Source organism: Mytilus galloprovincialis, chromosome 6 (assembly GCF_965363235.1).
Source record: "Mytilus galloprovincialis chromosome 6, xbMytGall1.hap1.1, whole genome shotgun sequence".
Taxonomy (NCBI): domain Eukaryota; kingdom Metazoa; phylum Mollusca; class Bivalvia; order Mytilida; family Mytilidae; genus Mytilus; species Mytilus galloprovincialis.
The window spans coordinates 81260359-81278431 of NC_134843.1; the positions used below are offsets into that span (position 1 = coordinate 81260359).

Sequence of the window (18073 nt, forward strand, 5' to 3'; positions counted from 1 at the left end):
ACAATAATTGAATTTAACTTTACTTTAGAAATCAAAAATATTTTAATAAAATTTGAATGAACTTTGAAAAGAAGTGCTCTATTTATCATCTTGAAATCGGAGTGTGACAGAAGGACAGACATGACGGTTTCTATAAAAACCTGACTGCAAAGCAGGGGTAAACATACAGAGTAATATCAGTACACCAAAATCCTTTAAGGTGAGATATATCTAACAAGTTAAAAAAACACAAATGTTTTCATAATATTTATTTTAAATTACACAATACGTAAGAATACTGACATATAAACAAGTCTTTCACCACCATTTATTTCCCTTCCATTTCTTTTCCTCAAAGTCATACTGTGCACTGATACCTGTCATCTGTTGTTGACCTTGTTTGATCATTCTTTCTATGACCTTCTTCTTATATTCTGGGGTCATACTTTCTGGTAGCTGTTTAGCAAAAACTGAAAGAAGAAAACACTGCAATGTATTCAATCAAAACTTCACAGAATTAATAGAAAAGTAAAATGCCACAATTACTTTCAACAGAATTTTCATATGTAGAATTCTTATTATACTGTAACCTCTTATAAATTTGGTTAACATTATTTCATTTTTTTCTATAATTACTGAGGATCACAGTTTTCAAATTCTGTTATTAATATGGTTCACATTTTGTGAAACCTATAATTAATGTGACAAACATTTCATGAAATCTATAACATGTATATTAATGTAGTTCACATTTGGTAAAATCCATACATTTTATGAATCTGAAGGTAATAATTAAATGTGGGTCACAGTTTGTAAATCAACAAAGTGCTTGTATGCGCTGAAGGGTAAAGATTGCTTTCATTTTTCAGTGGGAAGTAAAATTAAACATTGCATTGTAAATACATTGGTTGTAGTTGATTTATAGTGCCTAACAAGATTTTGTGAGGTAGACGAAATTGACCTTAAAACGATCGTATTGACTTTTTTGTTCCAAAAATAGGTAGATCGGACATATTATGACTTTATTTAATGACTTCCTTAGTTTGGGATAAATTGTAATTAGCATGTTCCTATGAAACTGAAAAATGTTGTTTTTTTGCAAGATAAATAATAATTTTACCTGGCGTAGCCGTGTGTAAAGTGTATTTCGGCATTTCCCTCCGAAAATGACTTGTTGATTAGAATAAAACTTCTTATTTGTAAACTTTTTCTGATTTTCTCCGCAATTGACTTTTAAAAAATAATCTATTTACTGTGTATTTGGATAATTTTGTGAAAATAGGAGAATTGGCAATTCTTACCTTTCATACCGATACTTTCATTGATAAAACATAACATGGACTCATCCAGTGTCCAGTTTAAAGGTCATTTTAGTTACTGTCACATTCATGCACGTTCTGAGTTAATCAATAATAGCATAAACAGTTTGAAGGTAAACTAATAATAACTTAACCCAATCAAATTGCGGAATATTCAATAACAATGACCGGTCCACATTATAAAAAGTAATACGGGTAAACTAGGTAGGGAGAAAATGAAAGATATTCAAAATAATTTTTTTTGCAATAATGGATAAAAATTTGTCAACCAAAAGTTTTGCTTTAATTTTATAAACATGTCGTTCTGTATTGGTACAGTTTTTGGATCTTTCATGTATGTATTTAAGGCCATACAAAGTTTGGGCTTCAAAAGTACACATAATTATTGACTTTATACAGAAAATGTGTCCTTTTACAACATAACATGTTTCCAAAACAATACCTAACTACAAAGTAAAATCATTTCTCAAAACAATGCAAAAATTTTCATTTCGATTGGTACAGAAGTATTGTTATAAAGTGCGTTGAAATAAACAGTGGTATAGCAAACATCGAATTCCCTCACAAAATCTTGTTAGGCACTATAACTACAATTATAAATGGACAAAGAAAGATAACTCCAATTTTTTAGATTACTTTACAATGCCATCATTGATAAATTATTTTTAGAACAGACATTAGATTACTGCACCTTTTACTTATAAAATTGAGAATGGAAATGGGGAATGTGCCAAAGAGACAACAACCCGACCATAGAAAAAAACAACAGCAGAAGGTCACCAACAGGTCTTCAATGTAGTTTTATGTATTTTTTTTAAACAAGCATAGAATCATTTTGTAACTTGAATATCCCAGCATATATTTCATTGATAAATTTCTGGAATTGTTCAAGGATTCATTTTGAGGATGTTTAAAATGTTATGATCAATGCACCATATTTTGTGTATTTCAAAAGCAGTAATCAACCTTAGAAGATTTAGAAATCAAGTCAGTACCATAGGGTTCTGATTGCATTGAGTTTCCCAAAGTAAACCAATGAGGTTTAAATTTTGTGAATTCTGCAATTAATGTGGTTCATATTTTGTGAAAAACAAAGTTATTGCATTTTCATATATATAGCACTGCTTCCCAAACATTATAACATCACTTTTATTCTTCATACTATTATTACAAAATATGTATTAAATCTCATCTAATCTGACCAATTTAAAGCAGAGTCAATGATTAATCCTTGGATTTTAATCAGTCTTCATATTTAATTCTGTAAGTTCAGAAACTTTTGGATGCATTTATTATTGCAATTTTTGGAAGAATGGACAAACATGCAAGATTATTTATTGCGAATTATGGAAATTTGCATACAGATATGGGTTACAGAAATCAGCATGTGAGTTCTTATTATTGCAATATTCATCTTGTTGCATTATACACTTTAATAAAAACCTCACAATATTTTCTGATTTTACAGTACTCCTATTTATATACTGGTGTAAATAAACTTACTAAAGTGTTCACACCACCACATCCACAGAGCTGATGCAGTACAGACCAACAGGGTAGCAGAGAAGATCTGTTTCCATTCACCTGTTGGGGCATTCATCTCAGAAAAGGTTTGACAGAAACTTGCTCTATACACTGAAAGTAAAAATACATCATATAAATAGATGGTTTCATAAACCAGTTGAAAATTGCTATGGTTCTGTTAATAATATATATTTAATTTTTCAAAGAATGAAAAGGGGTACTAAGATATATTATGCTATCACTCTTTTACAAATTTTCCTTTGATCTTACTGAATGATTATTTCCTTTGTCAGCGCAGTAGAGTGACATGAAAAATTATCACTTAAAACTAAGGTCACATTTGCGGTTGTCAATGAATTTAAAAATGTTGTCATAGGTAAAATAGCGATATAAACAGATTATAATTGGTCATCTCAACTCAATTGATTTTCACACTTCCGTCCTGGCCCAAGAGAGAAAATCATTCTCGTTGAGATGACCAACAATAATCTATAAGTACAATATATGAAAAGGGTCAACAATAACAATAGTTACATGTTTTACATGGAAATCTAATTCCAAATGTTGACAAAAACGGTAAAATATAAAAACTAACTGATATTTTTCACTTGAATTACTACTTCTGCCCAGATATATATTTGGAATTTTCTTTAATGTATCTAGACAATTTTTCAAATTTTATATAAGAGAATACATTGACCTGTTTTGAAAAAAAAACATAAATTATATATAAGTACATAATGTATTGATATATAAATGACTTCATTCCAGACCCAATACAGCCTGTATCACTCACCTGTTAGTCATATTTAAAATGTCTTACAACAATGAAGAAATCTCATTCCTTCCAAAAGTGTATTATGTAAAAAATGTTAATTATTCACCTGACCATAATTATAAGTGACCAATCAACAGACAAAGTAAAATTTGGTCAGTCATGTCAGTACTTGACCTTTTTATTTTGCTTCAGTTTATGTTTTTTTTTAAATTTAGTCATAGTAATGCTATAACAGCTGGTTGTCATAGTAACCCCATTCTGAAAGTACCTTAAAAGGAATCTGTCTCAAGAAAGGTTTCCTGGTGTTCTGAAGTCACCACTGCTGATTGAAATTAACATAAAAGTCAATTTTAAAAAGTTGACTACATTATACATGTATTAAACAGGAAGTTCATGTATTTGACTGCTGATCAACATCATAGCAAACAAAACAAAACCTCATACAGAACTAGAAAGTTTTATTAAAGCCAGCAGATATACAAACTGTGATGTATCTATCATTCATGGGATATGCTTGTGTGCCTTCTTTATCAAAACCCTTCATAGGAACATTTATATAATTATAAACAACAGTTGACTGACGCCAAGTCATGGTAATAACGTAACACATAGCCATTGGCCAAGTGGTTAAAAGCAAAAGCAAAGCTTGAGATTTGACCAAGCTACCATGCAAGCAGTCACACAAATGTCTAACATATTTAGCATAAAATGCATTGTGCACATTGACAGCATTGTTATATTAGCCTATAAACACTGATTATAAGTGTGTGCACACTGTTTACACAGCAGGTCATAGTAGACATGGTAGACAGTTTCAATAACTCTCAACAAATCATTCTCAAATTAAGACTTTATCTAAGTGTAAGACAAAGGGGTTATTTACATGTATCTACTTTATTTTTATAGAAAAGAACCATCTGACAACCATATGGCTTTTGCTTGTTGGTGAAGACGGTACAGTGACATTAAGTTGTTAACTTCTATGTCATTTGGTCTCTTATGGAGAACTGTCTCATTTGCAATCACATCACACCTTATTTTTATATAGACCTTTTTTTTAAACATTTTAATAAAAATATTAATAAGGCATAGGACGTTTGACGGTGTTCTCCCCAGGATTTTTGGATAGCGCTGTGGTAAGCGCGTAATTTTCGACATTTTTCAGTAACTTTGTCACGGCGCGCGGTTTGTTTGTAATTGATTTGTTATGTGTTAATCTTATATTATGCTATTGATGTTTTCTCTTGTAATGATGTCCTCATCATTTCTCATCATGCTAATGGAAGTTACTTTGTTTGTTAATGATATTTTCTGGATATAAAAGACTTTTTTTCTTCATTGTAAATTCATATAATCCTCATAACACTGTGTATAAAACCCAAGGAGAAGTCTTTTTCCATGATGGGTACATACCAGACTGCCTATGTGAAGATTTCTAAGCACTAACATGTGATGTTGCAGAACTTGTACTGATGTAGGACCAACAATAAAGTCATTGTCAGCTTCTGTGTTTTGTTTTGTAACCCACTGTAGCAGTGTACTGTTAACCTTATGACGTTTGACAGGAATTGATATTTTTTAGCATAATTTTCTCAGTTTTCTGACCTTAAGTGAACGTTTTATAATATTCAAATAGCTTCATCCAAGCTGGACATCGAGAAAGAGAAAATTGAGAAAGTGAATTTCTCAAGTCTAGTATCAGCTTGGGGTTTGTTTTTCTCTCATTTGTTTTCAAATGGTAAAATTCATTACTGTAGAATTGCTGACTGAACAATTATTAGTTCCAATAGGTGATAGTTAATACTTCAAAGTCTTGCACATTTTCACCCGAATTTCGGGAGTTCGTAAGGATAGTAAACCCGGGAAATTGTAACAAACCCCTGTTGATACTCACTCCTTTGCACAAAATGTTGCATGAATTAAATGTATTAAAAATATTCATTCATGACGACTTTTCTTTAGTTTACATTTATAAGGTTAGCTGTGTGTCTGACAGTTCCATTATCATGATTTTAAGACACAATAATTAAATTACCTATTTTACATGTCTCATGATTACAAACATGACAAAGAAGTGAGATGTTAACAGAAAGCAGGTGTAGCTTATAAACATGATAAATGCTGCCACTGACATGTTTCGAGCATTACCAGTTTAGAATGGCTTTCTTGAGCACACAGTATCAGTGGACCATAATTTAGTATGAAATGTGTGTAAACTACATCATTTATAGTATCAGCGACTGAAAAAAAGTTTACAACAAAATATTTCACTTTCAAGATTTTGTAAATTATTACTTTTTTATATTTCTTTCTGTGATAACATCGGAAACTAAGCAGGATGTTAATACATACATCATGTAAATAATACAGACCATCATGGATAAGTTGTATACATGTAAGTGTATTGCTTGTGATAAACTAGAGTAGCCAATCTGGTTTGACTAAAGGTTGAGACTTTTGAAATTATATATATATTTGCAAGGATCATTGATCATTAGAAATGTTAGTTTATGTCTATTCATCAGCTATCATCAATCTATCAAAATATGATCTATTCTTATCATTAACTTTTATTGATAGACCATCTTGCTTTACAACAAGAAACTGTGATTTTAGAAAAATTATTTCACAAAATTATAGCACACCTTCATTAACATTGTACATGACCTATTACAGTGACTTGACTGATAGTGTTGCTATCCAACAATTGCAATTCATTCAAAATTTTGACCAAATTGCAATTTGTTTTATTAAACCAAATTGTTCAACTGGTCAGAAATTTGAACAAATTGTTCAGTCAAAATGTGAAAGTGCAAGGTGATAAAATAAATCATACTTACAATCCTATAAGACTTTAACTCCACTGTGTTGATGTTTATTTTTAAATTAGTTTATCAATCTGTATAGGTATATATAGCTATTACCATACTAAAGGTGAACTGTTTTATTTGTAATTGCTATAAAAATGTCCAAACAAAGCTTTTATATAGTTTTTCTTTCAAAATGTATTCTATATTCATAAGAATCACACAGTATATGAATAAAAACATCATATTCAGTAAAATAATTTGTAAAATTGCAATATATTTGTAGGAAGGGGAGATAATCTTTTTTGGTTTCAAAAAGTCTTTATTCAAAAGAATAGTATTTTAGGTTATTTTCCCAAGGAAACTTATCAATAGCATATTGTTATTTCACATATAGTTTACTGAATATATGATGTATTATTTTAAATGATATATGATTCTTATAAATATAAAATCCTTTTCGAAAGAAAAACTATATAAAAGCTTAGTTTGGACATTTTTATAGCAATTCAAAATAAAATAGTTGACCTTTAGTATGGTAATGGCTATAATATAACATATATGATATAATATATCAATACAGTGGAGTTAAAGGCTTATAGGATTGTAAGTATATTTTATTTTATCACCTTGCACTTTCACATTTTGACTGAACAATTTGTTCAAATTTTTGACCAGCTGAACAATTTGGATTAATAAAACAAATTGCAATTTGGTCAAAATTTTGAATGAGTTGCAATTGGTATAATTATATTATATCATATATGTTATATTATAGCCATTACCATACTAAAGGTCAACTATTTTATTTTGAATTGCTATAAAAATGTCCAACCTAAGCTTTTATATAGTTTTTCTTTCGAAAAGGATTTTATATTTATAAGAATCATATATCATTTAAAATAATACATCATATATTCAGTAAACTATATGTGAAATAACAATATGCTATTGATAAGTTTCCTTGGGGAAATAACCTAAAATACTATTCTTTTGAATAAAGACTTTTTGAAACCAAAAAAGATTATCTCCCCTTCCTACAAATATATTGCAATTTTACAAATTATTTTACTGAATATGATGTTTTTATTCATATACTGTGTGATTCTTATGAATATAGAATACATTTTGAAAGAAAAACTATATAAAAGCTTAGTTTGGACATTTTTATAGCAATTACAAATAAAACAGTTCACCTTTAGTATGGTAATAGCTATATATACCTATACAGATTGATAAACTAATTTAAAAATAACATCAACACAGTGGAGTTAAAGTCTTATAGGATTGTAAGTATGATTTATTTTATCACCTTGCACTTTCACATTTTGACTGAACAATTTGTTCAAATTTCTGACCAGTTGAACAATTTGGTTTAATAAAACAAATTGCAATTTGGTCAAAATTTTGAATGAATTGCAATTGTTGGATAGCAACACTATCAGTCAAGTCACTGTAAGTTGTTCTTCACCCTTGATAGCATTTTTTGTAAGTGAAAGCTGGTAATTATATAGATATTCACTCTCAAATACCTTTATATACTAGATTCAATAGACATTCTAATGCAACATCGTTTGTAACAATCATTTTGATTGGATATCGCCACTAATTTTTATGGCATCAATTCACAATTGATGCTATATATAAAACATATGTGCAAGCGCAGACAACCCGTGGCAGATTTTAAATGTATGTTTTAACATTGTTTTCTACCTGTTTTACTACAATGGAGATAACAATATTGTATTTTAAGCTCTGACCGTGTCAACTGGTACTGTATTATAGACTAACACTACTTTTGATCAGACTTTAACTTTAAAAATTGTTGGAACCTTTGAACCTTTTGTTTCTTATATTATTATTTATTAGAGTTGACAAGCTTAGACACCTGATATATACGTACAATCTTTTCTTTCCTCCATGGTTAGATTCTTCCATTCTCCTAATTCTTTATCCTTGAGAGCCACTACATCTGGGGTGTTGGCCTTCCACTTGAGTGCTGGGAAGGGATAATCTGTTCTGTCTTCATAACAGGGTCTGACACTGTAGCCACTACCCACAATATCTCTGTTTCCTGAAAAATATTATGAAGCTGAACTTAAGTCATGATAGCAAAATAAGTTAGAAGTCATTGCTAATTCCTGTCATTGATTTTAGGGATTCGTATCCCAAATGGAAGTCAGACTGGTCCTGGTACTCATGATAATATTAAAGCGATCACTAGCATTCCTCCTTCTTTGTAAAATATTTGTGCTTAGTTTACAAAAACAATGCTTTAAGTGTTCAGGTTTTTTTTTAATCCAGAAACAGGCACATTGTACCAAATAATTTACACAACAAAATATGAGTTAAAAGCCACTACATTGTATTTACATGTCCTGAAAGATTTTGGAAGATTTTCAAAGTGTGCAAACCTGCCAAGATGGTATGATTTACCTCTTGACTCATGGAAAACAATGGAAAACTCTCACTGTGAAATAAACTTTTGTATTCTGGGGTAAAATTTATCCTTTTTTGTTTGTGAATTAAACTATCCATTTTTTTGGTATGGTTTATGTATTGCTGTTTGTGTATAAAACTAACATACATTTTTTTACTTTGAGCTAATTGACCTTTTTCTGTTTAAGTATTAAATTTACCTTATTTGTAATAAATCAAACCTTTCCATACAAGTATTAAACTTACCTATTTTGGGGTAAAATTTATCTTTTTGTGTCTGTGAAAGGGTTACAACTTCTTGTTGTTTACATACTGAGGTAGTTGACACAGATCTCAAAGGTACTTTGTTGGCAGCTCTAGCAGAGGACTTCAGTATATGAAAACTCATTGTTGCCTACAACACAAAGAGTACATTTAATGTGGCTAATGAATTACATACACACCAACAATTTTTTGATGTGGAGAAATAAATAAATAAAATGTAACTTTCATTTTCTTTTATCATGTTTATTATTTAAACATGTTGAAAGACTCCTGAGGATTTTTCAATTGAAAAGTATACTGGTACATGTATATAGGGAATAAAGGCTTGTATAGTCCACCGTTTTATTCTCCAAAATAGAACCTGTCAGACAGGGGTGCAAATAGAGTACACAAAGCTAGAAATACATGTAAGAGAGAAAAATCGAAATCACAAGGTTTGTTTACGTTCTCCCATGTTAGTTATTGAAATTGTGGAAGGCATTCATTCAAAATTGTATCATTTTCAAAACTAATCCATATTACATGTAGGCCAGGGTTTTTTAATTTGTTGGTTTATGGATTTTCCCCATGAAAAAGTCAGGTTGGTCAGGCGGAAAAAAAAATATCTTTCAAGACAGAAAAAATTATATGCAAAATAAATATGTATTTCACCTTTCTAGCAATATGTTTGTTATGCTATTTTGCCATCATTTCTTTGATTTTAGTTCGATGAAATTTTATTGCTCAGCTGTCATAAACATCGCATGACATTCTAATAATGTCCCGTAAAAAACGGGGGTACACAAAGACGAAATTAAATCGTCATTTCACAGACAAGAAAAACAGATTGGCGTAGCTCTTAATTAATTCCAGAAAACTTGGTGAACTATGATCTTCAAGCAGGAAAACTGATAAAGAAAAATGTAAAAACTTCGTACGAAAGTAAGTTTCAACACACATGTCAAAATCATAATAGACTCGCCCACTGGAAAAACGAGAATATCTGCGTAATCTGTTGTCATGCATTCCCATTTTTTATCCAAATTGATGATATTTTTTTATTATCTATGAAACAAGAAAATTCCAAATGATTATTTAATATTCAGTACTTAAGTCTTTAACTTGATGTCTTCCACCTGTCCACATTTGGATACGTCTATTTCTATCAGATGATGCATGCATCTTACAGACTGATGACAAATACGGGAAACGAACTTATTGTGTAATTGGTTTTAAACACAGGTTTCGTTTTGCAAAATTATTTGCGCAAACGACATTTCAAGGTCAGTTAAAATTGATTTCTCTATTTTTAGAAATGTAAACTGGAAGTTTTATTTTTTCACTGTACAGAAAGTGTTATCAATTTTGTTAGTGATTAATGCAATATTCATTTCATAAAAAAAGAATATTTTAATTATTTTTCAGGGATAAAGCATTTGTTAAAATGTAGGGTCGGCGGGAACAAAAAAGCATGAAAAGTCAATTTTATTTTTATTCTGGAAATCGGCAAAATCGGGTTGGCGGATCCGTAAACCAACAAATTAAAAAAACCTGGCCTTAATGTGTAATTTTATTCATTGTCAAATACAAACTGATGTTTTCAAAAATTACTTACATGCTTAACTATATATATGTGGGTCTATAATGCCAAAAAGAAAATATGTGTGTTTCCAATTAAATCTTTGAAAAAAATTGGGTTGGTTTATAAATGTATGGATTTATTTATATTCTAGCTTTTTTTTTTTACATTGAATCTATGGGAGGGAAATTCTGACTTTAACAGTGCTTATATATAATGACAAAAAAAATCATTAGGGTACAGGGTTGTCTTTAGGGCCCCGGGATTTCCCCCGGCAACTTCTGCTTGCTCTAGCGGCAAGTATAACATGACTTTTTGAAAAAAAAAACATACAGAGATCAATATTTCTCTGTTACAAGTTTTTGTTCCGTGATTTTAATTGTGAACAAGAGATAGATCGAGTAATCCAAGTGAAACAGAGTGTTTTGGCCATTTATACAGGTTAAAGCTTTTCTACGACGCTGTGAGTTTTTAAAGCGCTCGGATGATTTTGTCACTTCCGTTCTAAAATTTGACCGATCTTTTCACTATGCAGCGACGGTTGGATTTCTTTGAATTTAATAGGTTATTTATTTGTTTATCAGGCGTTTTAAGTATTTAAATTCAGAAATGAGGATGGTCAACGATTATTTTAGCATACGTTGCACAGGCTGCATAAGTTTTCAACCAAATGTATCACACAAAAAGAAGATCGATGTCTACAACCAGTGACAGTGTCAACTGTCGGGTGTTTCAGTGCTTCAATCAGAACATTGTTATTCAAAACAAATACTAAATATAGCTGAAGACCAACATCTTTTAAGATAGGATAAATGACAACATCTATAAGTGTTGTTTGCCCAAGTATCCTATCTTTCTCTCTCTCAACAAGTCCAAAGCCTGTCTGGCCTCATGAAAACTTATAAGTTATAATAAAGAAATGACGACTCAATAAATAGGACTAGATAGACTCTTAAGGGGATCTGATCAGTTTGTCCTTGAACTTTAAATCCAGAGGTATGACAATTTGCAAAATATCTATATATGCAAGTAAAGAAAGATGTTGAAGTCTCAAAGAGTTTTTTTTCTTACTAGACTTTACTTACTGCATTGAATGGAGTGAATGTGCATGGGCCACAATCATAAACACATAGAAAATCTAAAATTCAAAAACCTTAACTTTTTTGAAATTTCTTTTTTTCTTCTTCTTGTTTTGTATTTTTCAACTTCGAGAGAATCATGATTTCTCTAATGGTTTCTGTCTTGATAATTAACTTTTCATACATTTCATCACCATGATATTAATTGCTATTCTCAAACATCTTCGAATATATAGCAGTAAGTTAAAAGTCTGGATATTCAAATAAATGTGATCAAATTTACAGAAAAGTTGACCCATGTTACAAATTTTAATAAACAATTTACATTATCATCAGTAAAAAATGATGTTTTGAGAGGAGTGAATGAGGGTCCAGGAGATCCCCAAAGTACAGGATTTTGCACCATTTTTTCGAAATTTTCTGGGGCCCTTGAGCAGGCCACAAACCCCCCGCCGTAGTACGACGAGCAAGCTCGTCGCGCGCATTACATCCCCTCCTACTTTTTATAATTAACCTGCTACTACAAATCTTAGAGACAACCCTGAGAATAGGCTATTTTTTAGCTTTAATATGGGGACGAAGTCCCCAATAACAGTAGAAAATTCAATAAAAAAAAACAAAAAAAGAAAATCGGGAAAATTTTCCCGATATTTTCATTGTACTAATGAACTCAAAATCATTCAATTTTTTTTTGTCGCGTTTTTGAATTTCCGGATCTGCGCAGAAATCTACAATGTACTTCCTTTTTCCGGTCTCGTTTGTATGAAACTTTGAGTAAAATATATATTAATCAGTCTTGTATAAAATAGGAAAGAACGCAATACCAATTTCATTTTTAATAATTTCTCGATATGAAAAAACGTTACCTGATGATAGCGTTTCTTTGTTTACATTGTATATGACGTCATTACTTAAATAACGTCACAACTAAAATCCCTAACAACAGAACCAAAATCCGGGAAACGTTACGGTATTTCCATTTCTTTTTTTTTTTAACAAATATTAAAGTTACAAAAAAATAATTCATACAGACTTCGTCCCCATTTACAGGTAATGCCTGCCTCATATTAATAGGGTGTGTACCAAAATAGGAAACACACATCTTTTTTTGTTTGGCTTAATGGTTATCAAAATCAATTTATTCAATTAGAATTGGTCAGTCTGCTTTTATCATTACAAATTTAAGAATTTGTTTATGCAAACATGACAACCACAACATGCACATGTACAAGATTTGCAATGTTCAGAGTTAATTTAAGTTCAAATGTAATTGACAGGTTTATTTATAATTAATTAGAGGTTTCCTGTTCTTCCAATCGGGATTGACCCTGTAAATTTAGACTTTGTGTACATGTATTGGCTGAATAATTTTGATTGACAAATTGATTATGTAACTAAACAAAATGCACTTTTCTAGTTTCAAGACTGAACAGTTAAACCTCAAAACTATGAATAAAGAAGAGAAAATAAAAATATTAATACTAGCATAGGTTAGAATAGATTAAAAAAAGTTTTCGCCATACCATTACACGCATAAGATAAGAACAGTTTGTGTGGTTGCCTAAATTTTGTGCAAGATAAGTCTACACTTTCATACACCTTATCGCTAATCCCGGCTGACCCGGCGGCTTGAACTTTTGACGCATACAACAATCACTTTTCCATTGTGGCTTCAGATATTTTGTATTGTGACGTCAAAATTTTACGGGAACCTGTGTGATATCCAGTAATGGCGGACAAATAGCGATAAGGTGTATTAGTCCAAATAATTATGACATCTTGAAAGGCTATCATATATTTTTTTTTCTTTGACGCTTTTCATGGACCCAGGAAGGCGTCAAAGCTAAAATTTAAAAGAGCCTTCCAAGTCATAATTATTTGGACTACACTTTCATGTGATAACCGTCAAAGAACTAAAAGTCTAACATCATGAACATGTCTAATGATTTTTAATATTATGAAATTACAAAACTGCTTGAAGTTAAAACATGGACTGAATATATATGAATGTGTTAAGGCTAAAAAATATAGGGATGATCATCCTCCACAATCTGTTACTGTTGGTGTTATAAATTTTGTGGTTCAACAGTTCAAAGTGTTGAAGGTCATAAATACATAATAGTAAAACTACTCGCAGTACTTTATCAAAATCACAAAAGGAAATTTTGAAAATATGTGACAGATAAACAAAGACAAATATCTAATTAGTTGAGTAGCGTAATCTTATCTGCCCATAATCGACAGAGTGCTAAAATCTTCTTACCTTCATTCACCAGCGAGTACCCAAATCACGTAGTTTCTCGGAAGAAAGTCTTGGTCCACAAAGCGCTTGCATAAAGACAGTTGAATACAACTACGTGAGATTGTTCACTTTGGAGAGCTATAAAAGTTTAATTGAAAACCACAAAATATATAAAAAGAATACACCTCCCCAAGTATATATAAAAGACATATTTAAGACTCACATTAAGGATGTATATCTACCAATCGAATACTGATACGTTCTTCCTCACATGACAAGTATATTTCTAATTGCAATTCTAATCACATTTTTCTGTTCTGTCGCCTGTATGAATTTTTTATTCTATCCGACCTAGTTATGGTGCTTATAATAATAATAATAATAATAATAATAATAATAATAATAATAATAATAATAATAATAATAATAATAATAATAATAATAATAATAATAATAATAATAATAATAATAATAATAATAAATAATAATAATAATAATAATAATAATAATAATAATAATAATAATAATAATAATAATAATAATAATAATAATAATAATAATAATACATTTATCAAACGCTTTAAGATTTGCAATCTACTTAAATTAAATTAATTGCACGTCTTTAGCTCTAAGGAGAATTTTCATAATGACATTTTAATTTTTTTCAGAATTCATTATGAAAATGTATAATTAACAATTGTGAATTTATTCAAAATTGATAACTTTCGGCGTTTCTTGAGAATTAACTTTATATGTTCACCAGTTTTCTGAATAAAATAATGTACCATTTAAAAAATATAAATAGTGTCACATATCTGTCTACCGAGTTATACGCAATTTATAAAATGAAATGTGACAGCAATAAAATAAGGCAAAACGAGTCCAGCCAATCACGGTTTAATTTTGAAACTCTGCACATTCATTTCCTCAACTATAAAAAATAATTAAAATCAGGAGTCCATTATTTTCCTTTAATTATAAAAGTTGCTTCATTTGTTTTACACATGTTGATAATGAAGTTATTAATTCAAAAGTCTCTATCGCATGAATACCCGTGATTAAAAATGCAACAGCACTTAGTTTTGTTTCTATGTTTCATACGCTGTATTGTATTCCTTTCGAACCTACTGATAAGTGATAAAAAAAAATGTGGGAGACTTATTAACATCTAACTTTTTATGATAATATTTTTACAAATAGTAAGATTTAGGAGGATCATCTTTGGCGTTTTTTACTGGTTTTAGTATAGACTTGGGACAATGTGATGATCCAACCAGCTTGCACACTTCCCCAAGTAATACACTTCTGCTAAAGTACCATGGATTTGTAAAGTGAAATATATAAATCCTTTTTTAAGATGTTTTTTTCTTCTTCATTATAATCTTTATTTATTACAGGCTATTAATTGTTACTTTCCGAAATGGTTCAAAAATAAACCAAAAAAATCGATTCGTTTTTTCCCCAGAAGACTTCTAAAATCTTTATATCAATACAAAAGCTCCAAATTATCTCCCTTTGGTGCAAAAATCCATTTTTTACATTAAAATTGAAATATCTTTTTTTTAACTCATCGGAGATCTTTATTTGTTAGTATCATTTTCAAATAAGCTGTACTTAAACTAAACAATAAGGCGATTTCTGTAATTTAGTTCTTTTTTATTTCGATATTACCTATTATATTTCGCCTATCAGTTCAACAGGGTAAAAGTACATTAACAAAAATGCATGCTTCGTTCGAAAGCAGATTGTAAGCTCAAATAAACGGTAACCCCAATTTTTTTAATTTCATTTTTGAATTAGGTATATGATAAAGTTCATTATAGAAAAAAATAGCGAAATCCTAAAGAGCCTGTGTCACTCACCACGGTCTATGTGCATATTAAACAAAGGACACAGATTGATTCATGACAAAATTGTGTTTTGGTGATGGTGATGTGTTTGTAGATATTACCTTACTGAAAACTCTTGCTGTTAAAAATATATCTATCTATTAAAGTATTATGCACTGTGCCCAGTTTAGAAAGAAAAACATTTTAAAAATTTACCAAAATTTACAAAATTAATGAAAATTGTTAAAATTGACTATAAAGGACAATAACTTCTTAAGGGGTCATCTGACCATTTTGGCCATGATAACTTATTTGTAGATCTTACTTTACTGAACATTTTGCTGCTTACAGTTTATCTCTATCTATAATAATATTCAAGATAATAACCAAAAACGGCAAAATTTCCTTAAAATTACCAATTCAGGGGCAGCAACCCACCAACTGGTTGTCCAATTCATCTGAAAATTTCAGGGCAGATAGATGTTGACTTAATAAACAATAATACTCCATGTCAGATTTGCTCTAAATGCTTTGGTTTCAGAGTTATAAGCCAAAAACTACATTTCACCCCTATGTTCTATTTTTAGCCATGGCGACCATCTTGGTTGGCTGGCAGGGTCATCGGACACACTTTTTAAACAAGATACCACAATGATGATTATGGTCAAGTTTGATTAAATTTGGCCCAGACATTTCAAAGGAGAAGATTTTTGTAAAAGTTAACAGACGACAACGGACGACGACGGATGACGGACGCCAAGTGATGAGAAAAGCTCACTTGGCCCTTTGGGCCAGGTGAGCTAAAAAATCGATTTATACCCGCGAGCCCCCTTGAGTGCAAATAAGGACCATATAATGATAAAGATAGATTAAAAAAAGAGCTGAAAATAAGGGGAAAAATATATGATGGTAATAATCTATTTCATATTGAAAACAGATCATGTCCAACCTTTGCTTACAGTGATCTGAAAACACTCTGTCCTACTTTCTGTGTTAAAGGTCTTTCGATATCCTCTTGTTTTTTCCTAATTATACACACCTTCAAAACATTGTATAGGCAGTAATTTGATTGGCTGGAGTGATTTCTTTTTACCTTTTCAATTTATGGTATAAAATCTGCAAACGCGCACCTTCTTCGTGTGATAACAATGTTTAAATTGGTTAAAATGTAATAAATATAAGAACAGAAAAAAGGATGGAGTGTTATCATATCCTTGTCAGCAAAAGCTTCGACACAGGACCTGTATATCAATCTGATAGAGAAATGTCCAAATCAGGTTACATTGAATTATACAAAATGAAAGATTAAACTGAAACGACATAAATTTAAAGTATATATGAACTAATTAAAATTATTCAAAAAAAGCCCATAGAACGTTAATAAAAACGTTTAGTATAAAGATAGAATGTAAAAAATAGACTTCATGTGCATGCTTAACTTTGAAAAAGAAAAGAAAAAGGGACACACAAAAATGTCTTTTACACACATTGCGAAACCAGCTGTACACACGAAGAAGGTTAATTAGAGAAAGTAATGTTCTCACTTTAATAGTTTGATAAAGGATTTCTACTCCTATATAATTAACACATGTCTATAATAAGTTGACATGTATATTTTTTTACATTCTAACTCTACCAAATGTTTCCATGCACATTTTATGTTTTCGTTTTCGTTTTTGTTTTCGGGTGCACTCGATCGACTCCAATCTTAATTGCCTAGGATTGTCAGTTTTCCTATCGAAGGTCGATGGTTTTCTCCGGGCACTCCGTTTTCCTCCAACAATAAAAACTGACCGCCACAAAATAGCACAAAAGCGTTGCTAAAAATTGGCGTTAAACCAAAAAAAATCATGTCATACGTTTTGAAAGATGATTTACTACTGAAAGATGTTCACAGTTTACATGACAGCATAATAATATTATCATGGTACAGTGAAAATCAAAATCAAGTTATTATTTCCTATTTTTTTTATGTAAATATATAATTGTAAATTTTACCCACGCAAGCACGGCACATAGTCATCAATAGTATATCGGACGGAGTGCAGAAACTGAAAGAAGAAGAAAAGACATTTTCATTTTACACTCAATGTATGTACTGAGATTCCGCCAATTAAGACGCACCCCTTGATTGACTGCAAGGGTACAGCGGATCCATGTACACTCCCTAAGGATTAATGGAGATGTGTCCTTTACAATATTATCCCACCACCAGAACAATCCCCACCCAACACCGCCCAAGAGAGCGTGTAGGA

At 30.6% G+C, this 18073-nt stretch overlaps 1 protein-coding gene across 1 annotated transcript; it reads right to left on the minus strand.

The window, feature by feature from the left end:
• Positions 1 to 233: 233 nt before the first annotated feature.
• LOC143080477 (cytochrome c oxidase subunit 4 isoform 1, mitochondrial-like) lies at positions 234 to 14114 on the minus strand. Its single transcript, XM_076256330.1, has 5 exons — positions 14011 to 14114; positions 9093 to 9240; positions 8311 to 8481; positions 2802 to 2933; positions 234 to 449 (listed from the first exon to the last, which is right to left on the minus strand). Exons 1-5 carry the CDS (start codon positions 14014 to 14016, stop codon positions 298 to 300), a joined length of 609 nt encoding a protein of 202 aa, XP_076112445.1. The 5' UTR covers positions 14017 to 14114; the 3' UTR covers positions 234 to 297.
• Between the last annotated feature and the right edge of the window lie 3959 nt (positions 14115 to 18073).

What these genes read in the sequence shown, in the direction of transcription:
- LOC143080477 (XM_076256330.1), bottom strand. An exon ending in TAAATTTTACCCCAAAATAG is followed by an intron (nt 8,482 to 9,092) that starts GTAAGTTTAATA and finishes AATATTTTTCAG; the next exon opens with GAAACAGAGATATTGTGGGT. An exon ending in CATGGAGGAAAGAAAAGATT is followed by an intron (nt 2,934 to 8,310) that starts GTACGTATATAT and finishes TTTTACTTTCAG; the next exon opens with TGTATAGAGCAAGTTTCTGT.